At 40.9% G+C, this 18,235-nt stretch overlaps 1 protein-coding gene across 17 annotated transcripts in view; it reads left to right on the forward strand.

Annotated features, from left to right (window-relative positions):
• Nucleotides 1–18,235, forward strand: part of SYNE2 (spectrin repeat containing nuclear envelope protein 2) — a 374,252-nt gene that overhangs the window by 307,850 nt on the left and 48,167 nt on the right. For all 17 annotated transcript variants that reach the window (XM_037984103.2, XM_037984105.2, XM_037984100.2 and 14 more), the window contains 9 exons: nucleotides 511–641; nucleotides 3,240–3,444; nucleotides 4,586–4,765; nucleotides 6,378–6,503; nucleotides 8,354–8,508; nucleotides 8,619–8,763; nucleotides 10,009–10,103; nucleotides 11,659–11,893; nucleotides 16,383–16,577. In XM_037984103.2, coding sequence (XP_037840031.2) covers nucleotides 511–641; nucleotides 3,240–3,444; nucleotides 4,586–4,765; nucleotides 6,378–6,503; nucleotides 8,354–8,508; nucleotides 8,619–8,763; nucleotides 10,009–10,103; nucleotides 11,659–11,893; nucleotides 16,383–16,577 — 1,467 coding nt within the window. The remainder of the gene's footprint in view (nucleotides 1–510; nucleotides 642–3,239; nucleotides 3,445–4,585; nucleotides 4,766–6,377; nucleotides 6,504–8,353; nucleotides 8,509–8,618; nucleotides 8,764–10,008; nucleotides 10,104–11,658; nucleotides 11,894–16,382; nucleotides 16,578–18,235) is intronic.

Below are 18,235 nucleotides of genomic sequence, written 5' to 3' on the forward strand. Positions count from 1 at the left end.
TAACCAGAGCTTGGCACGGTGCATTATTGGCAGGAAATTACAAATGGGAGGAAGCACAGTAATGGGCATAACTGTGTTTGTGCCCTCCCACAGAGAAGCACAAAGCATGTTAAATAGCAGTTTCAAAAGAATAACTGGAAATCCCAAAATAAGTCACATGAGCCAAATCAGTAAAACATTGTAAAATGTTTGAATTTTGAGTTGAAAATGTCAAATCTTTATTTTCCATGTCCATATTATTTCACAATTTAAGGTTTTGGTTTTTGCGTGGACTTTTTTTTTTTTTTTAGTACACCTAAGTGCTAAGTACTTAATATTACTTAGTATTTAAAAGTTCAGCCTCAAATGAAGAATGCCTTCTCCGTTGTTTTCTTCCCATTCCTAATAGTTTATCAGAGCTGTAAGATTTGAGTGTTATTGCTACATAGTAGCAAGTGTTGAGAAGCTGCTGCCTTCTTTAGAAGTCGCCAGGCCATTCTGAAACTTAAATTTCTTGTATGTGTCTCTTAGTCTCTGCAAGATGAAGCTGAGAGCAGTGAAGGGAATTGGGAGAAACTCCAGGAGGTTATTGGCAAACTCAAAGGTCTCTGCCCCTCTGTTGCTGAAATAATCGAAGAGAAATGCCAAAATACTCATAAAAGGTATGCTTTCAGATGTAATTTGAATGACGATATCTTCCTCTTAATGGCTGGTGAAGAATGAGGGGGCGTAGGCATTGCAGTGTCTTCTTCCTCCTCTGAGATGACTAAAACCTATTCTGGTCTCTTCTGCTTTGATGGATCTAGTCTATGTAAGATTCTATGTCATGAGGGCTATGACATTCCTCGTACACGTGTTTGGTATAATTGGTCTAGAAATGGCCTAATTACAACCCAGTGTACTCACTTACAGAGGGTATAGACCAAATGTCAAGTTTGATCTCGAAGTCAGAGGCAGAAACAAAGGGGTGGGCCAGATGGGCAGCCTGCAGGGGATGGTCAAACATCACTGGAAACATTATAAGGTGGAAGAAAGGGAGTGTTAGAATATCTACTGGGGAGGGCCTTTGTGGGGTTGGAAGGAATTCTTTGATGAACTACTTATGGTGGGATATGAAAGCTCCCTTTAAGGAGTGTGGCCCTGGTTAATTGCAGGGCTTTTATTTTGATGAGTGAGATATAGAAGTTGGCCTCCAACCAATTGATTAGAAATAGGGATGAAGAGTTATGCTATCTTAAGTGTCCTTCCTGATTATTCCTCTGTGCAGTTTCAGCCTCTCTTGTAAATCAACTTTGAACACGTAATGAACAAGGGACACCAAATTATACACCCTGCAGTGGTGCCCTTAGCTCTTGATCCAGTCTTTATTGGAAGAGGGGGAGGAGAGAGACTAAGAGGAACATGCAAATGCATCTGACTCCACATATAATATCAGGGCTACCCTCAAAACATATGGCAGGGCAGTCTATTGCTAAAGGAACTCAGTTGTTACGCTGCACATACACATTCATTTGTTGGCACAAGAATATGTTGGAAGGCATGTTGAAAAATATGCATAGCAAAAAGACTGAAGAAAAGAATACCAAAATGCTGATAGTAGTTACCTCTAGATAAATGAGATGTCAAGCATATTTTAACTTCCTCATGGATTGGTAAGTAGGTAGGATAGATAGATAAGAAGAAAGAAATATCTGGGGGGATTTTGTTTGCTTTTTGACAGTGAATATATGTTGTATTTATAATTAGGGAAAATCTTATTTTAAAAGAGTTCTGATAAGATTTTTGAAATGCATAAAAGTAAAGCACCTTTTATTCTTTAATCAGTTAGCAGGGTTGAGGATATTGTGGAGCAAACATTCTCATGTATTTCATGTTAGAATGTAAATATAATGCTTTCAGAAAGCAGATTGACCGTTTATTCCCATAACCTTACAAATATTTACATCTCTATATTCTTTGACTCTGTAATTCTCTCAGAAATCTAGTCTAAGACTGATATCTTGAAATACAGAAAAAAAGCCTTTTGAACAAAACTGTATCTGAGCATTATCATAATAGCAAAAATTACAAATATCTTAACTATCCATACTAAACAGGAATTAAACTAAGGAATTTAGCAATTAAACTACGGAAACAAAGGGGAAAAACCCACAGACCATTTCTACAGCCATTTAAAATGAAGTTTACTTATTTTCTTTTATTAATAAGTTGGGGAAAATATTTTTTAAAAGTTAAATGGGCCGGGCACAGTGACTCATGCCTGTAATCTGAGCACTTTGGGAGGCCGACGTGGGCAGATCACTTGAGTCCAGGAGTTCAAGACCAGCCTGGGTAACATGGTGAAACCCCATCTCTACAAAAAAAATACAAAAATTAGCCAGGCATGGTGGCATGCACCTGTAATCCTAGCTACCTGTGGGGGCTGAGATGGGAGGATCGCTTAAGCCCAGGAGGTCAAGGCTACAGTGAGCTGAGATTGCACCACTGCACTCCAGCCTGGGCAACAGAGCAAGACCCTGTTTCAGAAAAAAAAAAAAAAAAAAGTAGGAAAGAAAGGCAAGATACTACAGTCTGTATATGGAATAATAAAACAATTTCCTTTATTTCCACTTCTATGTAAGGAACATTTGTGTAAACAGAAAATAATTTTTATTTGACGTAAATACAGTGTTAAAGCCTGTTTAAAGATAGCATATCTCTGTAAACTGGGAGCCTCTTCATGTGGAGACATTTTATCAGGCATACAGTTCAGTGTTTTCTCCATCTTTGCCAAAGAGATATTCATAGGCAAGGCACCATGGCTTACACCTATAATCCCAACACTTTGAGAGGCTGAGGCAGGAGGATTGCTTGAGGTGGGAGGATTACTTGAGCTGCAGAGTTTGAGACCATCCTGGGCAACATATCAACACCCTGTCTCTACAAAAAAAAAAAAAAAAAAAAAAAAATTTGAGCTCCCTTCATCACTCCCTTCCCTTAAAAATAGAGAGTGAAACATTCATAACATCATAGGTATTTGTTGCCAATCATAAATTTTGTAGTTTTTGTGCAATATTATAAAGTCAAGTAAATAGCCTAATCTGGATTTCTTTTTATATAATGGTTTTTATGATGGTGATGCCACTAATTTTAAAAACCATTTAACAGTGTCTTGTTAATGATCTATCTGCTAATAACTTACCAGTAGAGTGTGTGCATTGTACTTTTGTTACAAGGTAAAGGAGAGAATGAGGGTCATGTTATTTACATTGCACTGACAGGTGGACTCAGGTGAACCAAGCTGTTGCAGACCAGTTGCAGAAGGCCCAGAGTCTGCTCCAGCTCTGGAAGGCCTATAGCAATGCTCATGGCGAAGCTACCGCAAGGCTGAAGCAGCAGGAAGCAAAGTTTCAACAGCTCGCAAACATCAGCATGTCTGGAAACAACCTGGTAGAGATCCTGCCCCCAGCCCTGCAGGACATAAAGGTGGGAACAAAGTCCATTTGGAAAACCAAGGCCAAGTCAGCCCAACAGACAGGGCCAGTAAGGGACGGCCATGACCTGGGGACCAGACAGACCACAGGGACAGAGAAGTCAGTCAGGACAGATGCTGTGAGCCGGCCATGTAGGACACAGGCGAAGCTGGGAGGACCAGGTGGTAGCTCAGAGGTGACGTCCAGGCAGCAAATAGCTGGATAAGGGGTACCCGATATCACCTTGTTCCAAGTCTGTGCTTTCTCTCTAGTGTTAAATCTCTAAGGCAAAAGCTTCATATGAAGTCTGAAGTAAAAGCAAGTGTCTCGACTGAGTATGACCCTGTAAGAATAATACATGTTGTATCTCTTGTTTTAGCGATAATCATGGACTTGGTGCCATGTTGCTAGGCCTTTACTGTGGGTATAGTAAATTTCAGACTATATTAAAAGCTTGCATAATTTCCTCTCTGGTGTTTTTTCTATTACTGTTAATGAATGCTCAGAAAGTTAATACTATTTAGTTCTGAACTGGGTGAACTGATGCATTTCGTATCTTCTGCTACTATAGGTCAAATCAAAAAGTGGCAGCCAATTTAATTAGGTGGCAATCCAACAGATATACTCTGTACGTCTGATTAACTTCTACCTGAGCTGATATTTAAAAATTAAAAAAAAAAAAACAAATTGTATATACACAGTGTTTCCAGAATAGCCTTAAAATCAGCCTAATTAATAAAATTCTATAGTTTTTGCACATGAATCCATTTATATCAGAAAGTCTAAGGTAGGAGTCAGAGTTGCATTGATTCTTGAAACATCATGAAAGCAGATACCTAAATTGTTTGACAACTGAAATATAAGGCACATGAGTACCCAGGTTGTCTCCAGTTTCTATGTACTAGAAGCCTCAACTCTATTAGTCAGTGGTCACTTTTAGTTTTGAACTGACAAATTTCAGAAAAGTGCCAGTAATGTACATCATTTCAAGAAAGCCCAGCCTTTTCAGCTATTTAAAATAAATAATAATAACAGAAGGTCATGCCTACATTTTCAGGGCAAATATTCTCCTAGATTTTGGTGGAGCAGCAGCGGATAGGAAATCGTGGTTTGAAAGGAGGAAGAGGTGTTTGTGATCACTTTTTCTTCTGCAGGAGCTGCAGCATGATGTGCGGAAAACAAAAGAAGCCTTTCTCCAAAATTCCAGCATCCTGGATCGACTCCCACAACCCGTAGAGTCCAGCACCCACGTGCTCCTCCCGGGTCCCCTGCACTCCCTCCAAAGGGCTGCTTATTTGGAAAAGATGCTGCTTGTGAAAGCAAATGAATTTGAGGTTCATCTTTTCTTTTCATTCAAGTTTTAGTCTTGGACATTTGCATTCCATCCTCAATCCCTTGTATCCTTTGAAGCAATAGCGCTTTACGGGCTGCTCCCAGACATATACGGTTCTAGCTTCAATCACATGGGCAGATCTTAAACAACCATTTCTTCATTATTGAAGATGTTAGTTCTAGAAGTCATATATGTATTATATTGCATACACTGTTCAGATCTCACAGTTATTTGGATTTCTGAGTCAAGTAATTGAGTCATAGAAGTGACTGCTTAAAGCATGAAGATTTGTCACATCTTCATATCCTCATTCACTTTTTTTTTTTTTGAGACAGACTCTTGATTGGCACCCAGGACAGAGTGCAGTGGCATAATCTTGGCTGACTGCAACCTCCGCCTCCTGGGTTCAAGTGATTCTCCTGCCTCAGCCTCCCCAGAAGCTGGGACTACAGTCGCCCACCACCAGGCCTGGCTAATTTTTTTTTTTTTTTTTTTGAGATGGAGTCTCGCTCTGTCACCCAGGCTGGAGTGCAGTGGTGTGATCTCGGCTCACTGCAAGCTCCACCTCCCGGGTTCACACCATTCTCCTGCCTCAGCCTCCCCAGTAGCTGGGACTATAGGCACCCACCACCATGCCTGGCTGATTTTTCTGTATTTTTAGTAGAGATAGGGTTTCACCGTGTTAGCCAGGATGGTCTCAATCTCCTGACCTCGTGATCCGCCCGCCTTGGCCTCCCAAAGTGCTGGGATTACAGGCATGAACCACTATGCCCGGCTGGCTAATTTTTGTATTTTTCATAGAAATGGGGTTTCACCACATTGGCCAGGCTGGTCTTGAACTCCTGGCCTCAAGTGATCTACCCACCTTGGCCTCCCAAAGTGCTGGGATTATAGGCATGAGCCACTGCTCTCAGCCTTCATTCACTTTTTATAAAGCCTTTAGTGCATGAGCTGTCAACAAGCTTCACAGAAGGCCATGGAGCTCCAATATCACATCTCAATACCAGCAGGAAAACAAACAAACCAAAAACCACATTTAACTAGTGGAACTGAGAGAACAGAGTGTTTACTGACTCTCCTCTATGTGGTCCCCTCAGGCAGGTGATCTGTCCATTTAGGAAGGCTCAAAGGCACAGAGTGAAAAATCAGGGGGCTTCTGAATATTTATCTATGATTCTTGAGATAATAGTGAACTTCTGGATGTCGAAAACAACTTGAATTTATTTTATTTTGTTGCATTTTATTTATTTATTTATTTATTTATTTATTTATTTAGAGACAGGGAGACAGAGTCTTATTCTGTCACCCAGGCTGGAGTGCAGTGGCACAATTACAGCTTACTGCAGCCTCGACCACAGGCACGCACCACTATGCCCAGCTAATTTTTTATTTTTTTGCAGAGATGGGGTCTGCCTATGTTGCTCAGACTGGTCTTGAACTCCGGAGCTCAAGTGATCTTCCCACCTCAGCCTCCCAAAGTGCTGAGATTACAGCCATGAGCCACCGTGCCTGGCCAAACACATCTTGAATTCTTAGCACCTCCCAAGCCTGTATTTACTTCTGTTTTGCATGTGCATGAAAATAGTTTCTAATGAAAATTTCTCTTGTTCTAGTTTGTTCTCTCACAGTTTAAGGATTTTGGAGACCGGCTGGAATCTTTAAAAGGTCTTATTACGCATGAAGAAGAGAATTTGGATAGACTTCACCAACAAGAAAAAGAAAATCCTGACTCATTCCTGGTATTGCCAATATTTGTCTTTTCTAAGGACTTAGACTCGCCATAGGGTTAAAAAAAAATAAGCTGATTACTGTGAACTTTTAGAATGTTTGCATCCTCACTCTTTTTTTTTTTTTCTTTTTTTTTTTGAGACGGAGTCTCACCCTGTCGCCAAGGCTGGAGTACAGTGGCGCGATCTCGGCTCACTGCAGGCTCTGCCTCCCAGGTTCAAGTGATTCTCCTGCCTCAGCCTCCCGAGTAGCTGGGACTATAGACGTGTGCCACCATGTCCGGCTAATTTTTGTATTTTTTAGTAGAGGTGAAGTTTTACCATGTTGGCCAGGCTGGTCTTGAACTCCTGACGTCGGGTGATCTGCCTGCTTTGGCCTCCCAAAGTGCTGGGATTACAGGCCTGAGCCACTGCGCCCGGCCTAACTCACCCTTAAGCACAGTCATTTTTATGCCATTCATTACTGTCCTGTTTTCCCTCAGACCTAGGAAAAGTAGGACGACATAGGGATCTCTTTTAGTAATATGTCAGAGTAATTTGTAGTAGATGTTTTTTCATAATTACTATCAGTGAACCACAATAATCTAGAAGTTGGCTGTTGTGATTAATTGAATTTTTCTGGTTTAATATAAAAAATAAAAGTCTATTAAAATTGTGCATTTTTCTTGTCTTTACCTTAGTAAGTTTAGTTTAGTAAATATAAATGACTGAAAGAATTAAATCTGGTCTTGTAACTCCCCTAGGAATCAATATTCATAACTTAGATCAGTCAGCAAACTATGGTGCACTGTCCATCACTGATTTTTAATAAAACTTTGTTGGAACACAGCCATGCCCTTTCATTTACATAGTGTCTATTATAGTTTTCATGCTACAAGGGCAGAGTTGACTAGTTGCTACAGAGACTATATGGCCCACAAATGTCTAAAATATTTATGATCTGGCGTTTTACAGAAAAAGTTTGCTTTTCCTGACCTAGAATATTACAGCAGAGTTCTGTAGTGATAACTTCAGTATTGTTAAGGATGTTTGCATGACATATTGTCAGCCTAGAAGTTGTTGCTGGAGTATCTTTTTAAAAATGAAATTTTGATAAGTTTGCTTTCTTATGATGTCATTTTCTATCAAAATATGGGTGTTTAAGTCCCTTGTTCTGCTAGAGTTATTTTAAGAATCAAATTTTCATCACTCTGTGCTTGACCTGTTTGTGGAAGATCAGGTTACTGGCAGACTAAATGGGACTTAAAAGTTCAGAATTGGTCCTTTTTTAAAAAGCCTGTTAGGCCGGGCACGGTGGCTCACGCCTGTAATCCCAGCACTTTGGGAGTCCGAGGCAGGTGAATCATCTAAGGTCAGAGTTTTAGACCAGCCTGGCCAACATGGTGAAACCCCATCTCTATTAAAAATACAAAAATTAGCCAGGTGTGGTGCCAGGCACCTGTAATTCCACCTACTCAGGAGGCTGAAGCAGGAGAGTCGCTTGAACCCGGGAGGTGAAGGTTGCAGTGAGCCAAGATCATGCTACTGCACTGCAGCCTGGGCGACAGAATGAGACTCCATTCCAAAAAATAAAAAATAAAAAAGCCGATTTTCTGTATTCTTCAGTGAAAAATCTGAGATCACTTTCTATTTCCTGGGCTGTTTGGGTGCTGGCCGTGTGTGCAGGTTGGTATTCTAGAAGGCATAGCATTGAGAGAGCTGAATTTAGGTCTCACTCTAACATTAGCTAGCTGTTTGATTGTGGGCAAGTCATTTGCCTGTTCAGGCCCCAGTTTCCCTTCATCTTTGAGATAAGGAGAGTTGTTTGTCATCTCGATATCTTATTGGCATCCAAAAACCTATACTTTAATTTTTAAAACTAGAATCATGTGCTGGCACTGACAGCCCAGTCACCTGATATTGAACATTTGAATGAAGTGAGCCTCAAGCTCCCACTTAGTGACGTAGCTGTGAAGACGTTACAAAATGTGAACCGGCAGTGGATTCGGGCCACGGCCACGGCACTGGAGCGCTGCAGGTTAGAACATCCCTTCTCTGTCGTTGTTTCAATTAAAGTAAAATTAACGGCTCAGCTCAGCAATGGCATTGTTAATATGGGTGTGTTTTGTTTGTTTTAAACCTTTCTAGTGAGCTTCAGGGAATTGGACTGAATGAAAAGTTTCTTTATTGCTGTGAAAAGTGGATCCAACTTTTGGAGAAGGTAGAAGAAGCACTCAAAGTGGATGTAGCTAACAGCCTTCCTGAGCTTCTGGAGCAGCAGAAAACCTATGAGGTAAACCTGTGTTCTCTGCCACCCTTGAACCGCTCACCTGGGACAGGAGTCAGGAAAAGATAGCTTTAAATAAAACACAGGGAGCGTACCTATCAGTCTCTAAATACAGAATGTATACCTTTACGCAAATTCAGTTGTCAATTGGTCATTTGTAAAATTCTCGTACATTTCATAAATTTCAACATTTACTGCTCTATTTTATTAGGGACAGGACTCCTAGATTTTCTGCAGTACATGGAAGCTTCTAGTACAACTTTGCTTCCACAAAATGCAAATATTATACCATTCTATTAAGAATGGTATAATAAAATACTTCAACTCATCTTTGTATTTTCACTCAGTAATTCTCCATAGTATTAAAGCACCTGGTATAATTATAACTGTAGCATTAATAATTTCACAGGACTTTCCTCAGTGCTTATGCTGACATGTATTTGAAAATAATCCTGGTGGTTATAGGCAGATCCTGCTTCTTTTTTTTTTTTTTTTGGAGGCAGAGTCATCCTCTGTCACCCAGGCTGGAGTGCAGTGGCGTATTCTCAGCTTACTGAAACTTCCATCCCCCAGGCTCAAGCAATTCTCGTGACTCAGCCTTCCATGTAACTGGGACTACAGGCATGTGCCACTGCACCTGGCTAATTTTTGTATTTTTAGTAGAGATAGGGTTCACCATGTTGACCAGGCTGGTCTCAAACTTCTGACCTCAAGTGATCCGCCTGCCTTGGCCTCCCAAAGTGCTGGGATTACAAAGGACACATTTCAAAAGTGTGCAGAATTAGTTCACTGCAACTTTTTAACGTTAACTGATTGAAGTCTACATTGCTACATGAAGATCATCCAATTAAAATGAAATTTCCCCTGCCAAAAAGCTGAGTGGCCTTGAATAAGTTACTCAACCTTTTTATACCTTAGTTTCCTCCTCTTCAGATGGATGTAATAATAGTACTTCAGTCCTAAGTCTGAGAAATAAATGAGATAATGCATGTTTTACAGAGTGCCTACCAAATCGTAAATGCCTAACAAATGGGTATCAGATGTAATTATTATTAAACCTGTTTGCTTTTAAGAATATATTCATAGGTGATGTTGATATGATAGCTGAACATTTTTTTGCAGTAGATTCAAATCATATGAAAATTATTCATCATATCCTTTGTGAGCTTAGATTTTAATAAGAAATGTAGGTTCCCAGATTCATAAAATGAATTTTACTAGCTGATATTTTCTGTTTGGACTCATATGCAGATGTTAGAAGCTGAAGTTTCTATAAACCAGACAATTGCTGATTCCTATGTCACCCAATCTTTACAACTCCTGGACACAACAGAAATAGAGAACAGGTGAGCTGTCTGGGGCTCCTGAAGGTTGTGGGTGGATGAAAGGTAATGTATTCAGTTGGGGCAAGCTTTCTGCCATGTGAACCTTGACCATGTTGGTGCCCTGTGGCCATGTTCATTGACAGATCACCATGGGACCAGGCTTCTAACTCTGTAGTGGGACTAGATCTTGCTGGGTGACCATAAAAACATCAGTGACAGACACCTTTTCCCTATGGTAGATGGATGGGGTTAGCAGCCCAGAAGCTTTGGAAAATGCTCACTTCTCAAGTATTGTTAACTAAGTTTGTGCCCCCAAATGATTCTTCTGTACTGTTTCCCTCTCTACCATCATCCTCATGATGTTTTGCTACTTAAAAAATGATTTCTAAAAAATTATTCCTAGTGTTCCCAGTAAGTAGCTAAATCCTATAAGTATGAAGAAGGGCTTTCTCTCCATGCTACATATGTGGGCTTAGGGTCACTGGGCAGTGCCAGTCAGGCTGAACAGAGCCCCTTTGGCCAGTCTGCTAATGCTGAGTGAGTCTGCTCATGCAGCTGGTACCCATGGCAGACAGCCTGGACATGGCCTGGCCACTTATATACTTCTCTAAATGTCCTAATGGGTATGATTTTTCTTCCACATCGCCACTCATACACCTCTGAATCTTCTTTCAGCATAACTAAGAAATGTAAAGCCCTTTTCTCCCTAGCTCTGAAGCAGTAAATCAAGCCAGTTCCAGGATGATAAACTAATTTCTATTTGATCTGTACAGAAAAACATGACTTTCCATAATGACTAAGAGGCCTTATTTCTCATGTGAAGCATATTATTTATCCAGAAAAGAACTGTTGGCTGGGCGCGATGGCTTACGCCTGTAATCCCAGCACTTTGGGAGGCCAAGGCGGGCGGATCACGAGGTCAGAAGATAGAGACCATCCTGGCTAACACGGTGAAACCCCGTCTCTACTAAAAATACAAAAAAATACCTGGGCGTAGTGGCGGGCGCCTGTAGTCCCAGCTACACAGGAGGCTGAGGCAGGAGAATGGCGTGAACCCGGGAGGCAGAGCTTGCAGTGAGCCGAGATCGCGCCACTGCACTCCAGCCTGGGTGACAGAGCAAGACTCCGTCTCAAAAAAAAAAAAAAACTGTTGAGTAGCTGCAATAAGGCATGCTCTTTATTGCTAAAATTATATAAAGTACACTTAAGTAATCCATAGTATTACAAAGTACCTGCCTGTTCATCTGTTTCCCATTGATCCAGTTTCTAGTTTTCCTTTCTGCATTTGGCATAATGTATATTAAAACAACTTCAGTTTGTTTAAGGGAATGGTTATGCATGCTGGCAAAATACCAGGTTACGGTGCAGATACCTTCTACTAATCTCAGTCCGCATGCTGCCCCTCCCAAAGCTTTCATCATGTTTAAATGGAATAGTACTCAGATTTTTAGAAGTTGGGATTTTTTTTCATGTAAATTACACTTATAAAAACTGAATCTGAGCTGCTATTACCCACTGATAGTTATTTTTTCTACATGTTGATGTCTGGATTCTATAACCATTTGTTTCTCCCCAGACCAGAATTTATTTCAGAATTCTCAAAGCTGACGGATCGGTGGCAGAATGCCGTCCAGGGTGTATGGCAGAGGAAGGGTGACATTGATGGGCTGGTGAGGCAGTGGCAGGATTTCACTACTTCTGTGGAGAACTTGTTTCGCTTCCTCAATGACACCAGCCACCTGCTATCTGCAGTGAAGGGCCAGGAGTGCTTCAGCCTCTACCAAACCAGAAGTCTGATCCATGAGCTGAAGGTAGTGTATGCATCGTAGCATTGTGAGAATCACAGCGTGGTCATTATTTGCAAGGTGTTCATTCACCTTTGGTTTAATGTTTTTGATGATAATGTGATCCAAGTGTGCTCTCTGCAATGTGAGGCCAGCAAGGTGCAGTCACCACACCCCACAGCCTGGTCCCTAGCATTGTGAGGTTGGAAACCCAATATTACCCATTCATCCAGAAATACTGAGGTTCTCTTGGGCCATGAGAGGAGGCATGGAGTGGAGATGGGTGAATAAAGTGGGGGATTTCAGGGCGACAGACTCAAACCACCCAGATTCTTAAGCTACTGACTAATGTATAAATTGACCATTAGTGTAGTAATGTACAGTGATAGTTTTGTTTACTCTTGAAGGGCAAATTCAGTGGGTACAAAAAAAAAATAGAATAAGACCTAACTATTTGATAGCGCACAGTAGGGTGACTATAGTCAATAATAATTTAATTGTGTATTTTTAAATAACTTAAAGAATGTAATTGGATTATTTGTAACTCAAAGGATAAATGTTTGAGGGGATGGAAACCCCATTCTCCATGATGTGCTTATTTGACATTGCATGCCTATATTTAAAAACCTCATGCACTCACAAAAATTTTAAAAACTAATTGTAAAAAATAAAAAATAAAGGGGCAAATTCATTTAGGCAACAAAGCTTTCCAAAAGAAACTTGCTTGATGAGCACAGGCTTAACGTAGGTGGTTGGGATGTCCCATGGAGCTGTAGAGCTACTCTCCACCTTAGAGAAGCCTCTCAACAAACACCATCCTCCTGAGATCCTGTACAGCCCTCACTCGTTAGGCAATCATCGCATATTAATTGAGTGCCTTCTCTGTGCCAATCACTGTCCTAAGTGCTGGGTGTGGACGGAGAGAAGACCTTCACTCTCGTAAGGGCAGACAAAGTAGTAAGTAAACTAGAATAATTAATCAGATAAATTAATAAATAGTAAAATATCGGATTGTAATAAGACTTAACGTAGATCATTAAAACGGGGCCAGTAGAGATGGGGATGTGTGGCTCCTTTAGATTAGGTTGTCTCTGGCCGTGTGACAATTAACCTGGGACTGAATGATGAGAAGGAGCCAGCCATGCAAGATCTGAGGAAAGAGCCTTTCAGACCGACGGAGAGGCTTACTCCAAGTCCCCAAGATGAGAACAAGCTCAGCACAGCAGAGGAACGGCAAAAAGGCCAGTGTGCCTGGCGCAGAGCTGGCAAGGCAGCAGTGGCAGGAGGTGAACTAGAAAGCCGGGTAGGGAGGAGTGTTTTGCAGGCTGGGTGTGGTAGCTGGATTACCTGGTCTGGCTGGAACCAGGGAGCCTTTGAAGCATTTCAGCTGAGGGAGAGGGCAGCATGACACTGTTTGTTTGTCTGTTTTTTTTTGTTTGTTTGTTTTTTTTGAGATAGAGTCTCGCTCTGTCGCCCAGGCTGGAGTGCAGTGGTGCAATCTTGGCTCACTACAACCTCCGCCTCCCAGGTTGAAGCGATTCTCGTGTCTCAGCCTCCCGAGTAGCTGGGATTACAGGTGCCTGCCATCACGCCCAGCTAATTTTTGTATTTTTAGTAGAGAAAAGGTTTCACCCTGTTGGCCAGGCTGGTCTCAAACTCCTGACCTCAGGTGATCCACCCATCTTGGCCTCCCAAAGTGCTGGGATTACAGGCGTGAGCCGTCGTGCCCAGCCCCGTATTTTTTAAAGATCACTCTGGCTGTTCCTGGTTGTAGGGGAGCTAAAGAAAAAAAAGTAGGAATCCTAACATCTCACTTACCTATCGCTGCATAATGACACTCATCATTCTGTCTTGTCATTCTTAGGGTTGACAGGGGTTGGTGGTTTCTGCTTGGGGTCTCTCAGGCAGTTGCAGTCACATGCTGGCTGGGGCTGGCGTCATCTGAAGCTCACTCACATGACCGATGCTTAGGCTGGAACAACTGGAGCAGCAAGGAGCTAGGACGGTGGAGCTCCTCTCCTTGGGCATCATTCTCTGTGGTCTTGCCATGTGAGGGCTTCTGGTGGCCAGACTCCTTATATGGTACCCCAATGGCTTCAAAGATTCTTATCCCCAGAACAAGCTGTATTGCCTTATAAACCCAGCCTCAGAAGTCACATCTATCGCTTCTGCCACACTCTAATAATGAAGGCCATCATATGTGCCCACATGAGTTTGAGAGGAGGGGACACAGGTGCCACCGTTTGATGAGGATTGGCTGCGGTCCCAACACATTGGGAGGCTGAGGTGGGAGGATCCCTTGAGCCCAGTTTGAGACCAGCCTGGACAACATAGTGAGACCCCCGTCTCTACAAAAAAATTTAAAAATTAACCAGGCATGGTGAGCCATGGTTGACCATAGTTGAGGCTGCGATGAGCCATGGTCGCACCACTGCACTCTAGCCTGGGTAACAGAGCAAGACCTGTCTTTAAAAAAAAAGAGGTTATCTTTGGAATTTCAGTGATCCTTGGAGGCAGTCATCTTGAAAGAGTCTGTTCGGGTGTGGTTACATCTGGGTCTTCTTTTCTGCAATAAGATAATGAGGTAACAGGGAGGGAAAGAGAAAACAATCATTCTCCTTGGTGAGTCCGGGTCTTAGGCAGATAAAGGACTTCAGCTTCTTTAGGAGACACAATGCGGGAGGGCAGAGAGACCCTGAGACGACTTCAGTTCAGCGTGTCAAAACACTGTATTTTGGAGTGTCGGTTTGTGAATCTGGTAAAGGAAAAGCTGGATGAAGGATGACTCTGTATTGAAGCTTAAGCATCTTGGCAAATAGTGTGCTGTTGACCACGTTAGGGAAGACTAAGGGAGGAGCAGGTCTTCTACCAGTGGCTCATTTGCGCAGCACAATAGGTTGGAGAGACGTGCGTGGAGTGCCTGTGGTCCAGTTGCTGTTTCTTTTATTTGTGTGCTGCTCCTGAGGGTGCATTTGGCTTTCCTTCTTTGGGTGTGGGTGATCTTCAGGCTTGTCAGAAACGCCTTTGTAAATTAGTGATGCTCTGTTGATGTTTATCAGCTCCCATTTTGGAAAATGCCCATGCTCTGTCTCCCTCAAGAAATTCCAAGGTGAAGGAAATAATATTTATGTGTTATTTATTTATTTGCTTATATATATTTTTAGATATAGGTACTCACTCTGTCTCCCAGGCTGTAGTGCAGTGGCGTGATCATAGCTCACTGTAACCTCACACTTCTGGTGAGGCTACCTTAGCCTCTCGAGTAGCTGCAGCCACAGTACTCACCAGAATGCCCAGCCAGGAAAACATATTTAGAACAGACAAAAACTATTTAATTTTTCCTCCAAAACCAAATGCCTTTGGGAGTATGGACACATTTTAAAGTTTTTACTTTATTTTTGTATTATAAACACCTAGTTTCAATCTCTTTAAAGAAAACCCATGTAGCCAGGTGTGGTGGTGCATCTCTTAAAAAACAGGACCCCCGCTACTCTCTGCACACTGCCTATGGAGTGGCCCAGCTCTGCAAGAGCAGTCACGGAGCTGTAACACCACCACTAAAAAATAGAAAAAAAATAAAAATAAACAAGACCTTGTCTCTTAAAAAATTTTGTTTTTGATTTTTTTTTTAATTTTTATTTTTTTGAGACAAAGCCTCACTCTGTCACCCAGGCTGGAATGCAGTGGTGTGATCTTGGCTCACTGCAACCTCTGCCTCCCGGGTTAAAGTGATTCTTGTGACTCAGCCTCCCAAGTAGCCGGAATTACAGGCATCCACCATCATGCCTGGCTAATTTTTGTATTTTTAGTAGAGACACGGTTTCTCCATGTGGGCCAGGCTGGTCTTGAACTCCTGAGCTCAATTGATCTGCCTGTCTTGGCCTCCCAAAGTGCTGGGATTACAGGCATGAGCCATCACACCAGGCCTAAAAAATTGTTTTTAATTTTCAGAAAGCCTACATGATATTTGGATGGAATTTTTTAAAGCTGCCCCTTTGGGGCACATATCGATGTACATGTTTATGTGCCCATAAAAAGCTTAAGAAATGTATATTTTTTGTATTTTTACTCTTTCTTGCATTCTTTCCTTTTATATTTGTTTAGCATAATGTAAGGTCTGTTACTTGATTTCAGGTCTGTTACTCCATTCACTTTCTTAATACTCTTAGATCCATTTACCTTGTGGGCTATTATTCTATGATGTGTATTTTTTTTTTTATTTCTCTGTGCTTCTAATCATTAAGTGTGCTTCTAATCACTAAGAATCTTATCTCACCAGTCTTTGGAAATTATTTTAAGAACACCTCACTTAGTAGTATGCTTATCTACTCAATGTAAAACATTAGCTTTTGATGTGAGTGTGTGTATGTACATTCTAACCCAATTTGTTTAATTTATATCTAGTTTAACTCTTAAGTAAAACTCTGAAGGAAACACACACACACACACACACACACAAAATCACATTTTGAACACATCAGAAACCTAAGCAAATTACTTTTCTTTTTTTTCTTAGAATAAAGAAATTCATTTTCAAAGATGGCGAACTACCTATGCCCTAACCGTGAAAGCTGGAGAAAAGTTACTGCTCACAACTGATCTGGAAACTAAAGAGTCTGTGGGTAGGAGAATCAGTCAACTTCAGGACAACTGGAAAGACATGGAGCCCCAGCTGGCAGAGATGATTAAGCAGCTCCAGAGCACTGTAGAGGTAAACTCACCACTTACTTTTCCATTCATGATACTCAAATTCCGTACATAGATTTTCATTTGCGGTGTCAAAAATGGAAATGATTTTAGGAAACTGTGGTATCATGAGTTTCCAACTCAAGCTCTAATCCATAAGTCATGCCAGTTACTTAATGTGAAATGATGATATAGCATTGCAAAAGCTCAATGTTTAGTACTTAAATACTTGAGATTCTATTAAGATACTTATTTTTATGAAACAGGAAACATATTCAATTAAAGTTCAATACATAAAACTAATGTTCCATGTACAGCCTGTTCTTGGCATAGTATATGAAAAGAAACAGACAGAAACACTTCATTTTTCTGCTGTCATCAGAGAATGTACTTTTCCATATAAGTGAATTTTCCAAATAATGTATGATTATACCTTTAAGAACTACAGTGTTATATTTTGAGTCACTATTAGGAAAATCGTTATTGTTTTGTAATGCTGAGATACCACGTTGTTCTCAAGGCCTCTGAATTGCTTTGAACCTGTGGCCCTCCCTGAACTACTGTGCTCTTTGAGTTCTGATATGGTTTTTATCATTTTTCTTTCTCTCCTCTTAATGTCAAGCTATCTATTTTTACTTTTTCTTTTTCCAAGCTCACTTACTTCTTATAGCCCACTCTTTCTAACCTGTTGTGTGTGCTAAAACTAGATAACCAAACTTATCAGACATTTTTTTCTGAATTAAGAGTAAATATATGCTGAGTTAGGGCTTGAGAATTTCTCCTGTGAATAAAGTATCTGAATTTTATTTGGTATATGGACTATATGGAATTCATTAACTAGCAAACATTTGTTAAGCATCTGCCATGTTTGTAAAGCATAATGATAATTGCAAATAACAGTTTGAAGAACTGGTGATTTTGCTTCTCCCTTTGCTTTCTTTTGAGTTGAGTTTCAGATAGTTGATATTGCTAGACAAGGGGCCTCCCTTCAGTGAGGGGTTACCATAGACTGAGGCCAACCCAAGTTTATTTAGGTATCAGCTGTACTGAAGAATAGTGTTTCATTGTAGATTTGTATAGTTTTAGTAACTTCAGGAAAAGAAGTTTATCCTAATGAATCGAATATAAATACCCTATAGTTGAAAATGCAGGCACCTATTTTGTTCAACAATTAAAATTTCAAGAAAAGAGATGGTCGACCCTTGACTTGGCTTTTAACCCCAGATCCATGGGCTAGTCATTTTTCTCTGAGCCTTAGTTTTCCCATTTAAATATGATAATACTTGTTTTAAAAATGATAATACTTTCCCTGTATATCTCCTAAGGTTATTATAATTACTATGGGTTAATAAAGTTGAAAATGCTTTGTAAACAGGAAAGTGCTTTAAGCAGAAGGTGGTAATCAGCACAGTGGTGAGAAATGGAAAGTGAAGGTTAAATGTGAAAAGGTCACTAAAGCCAGGCTGTAGAAAGGAGAAGAGAGTCAGCAGAGGAGAGGGGTGATGGTGGAAAAGAAGACAAGGAAGGTGGCTGAGTGCTTGTGCTCCGTGGTGCTATTATAGCATATGCCAAAGGCTGTCAATGCTAACAGTTAATCCATACAGTAGCCTTTTAGGTGTGAACTTTTCCAAAATTAAAGTAGAAATCACATTGGTTAGATGAGAAGGATATGGGGAGCGAGGA

The sequence above is a fragment of the Chlorocebus sabaeus genome, chromosome 24 (assembly GCF_047675955.1).
Source record: "Chlorocebus sabaeus isolate Y175 chromosome 24, mChlSab1.0.hap1, whole genome shotgun sequence".
Lineage (NCBI taxonomy): Eukaryota > Metazoa > Chordata > Mammalia > Primates > Cercopithecidae > Chlorocebus > Chlorocebus sabaeus.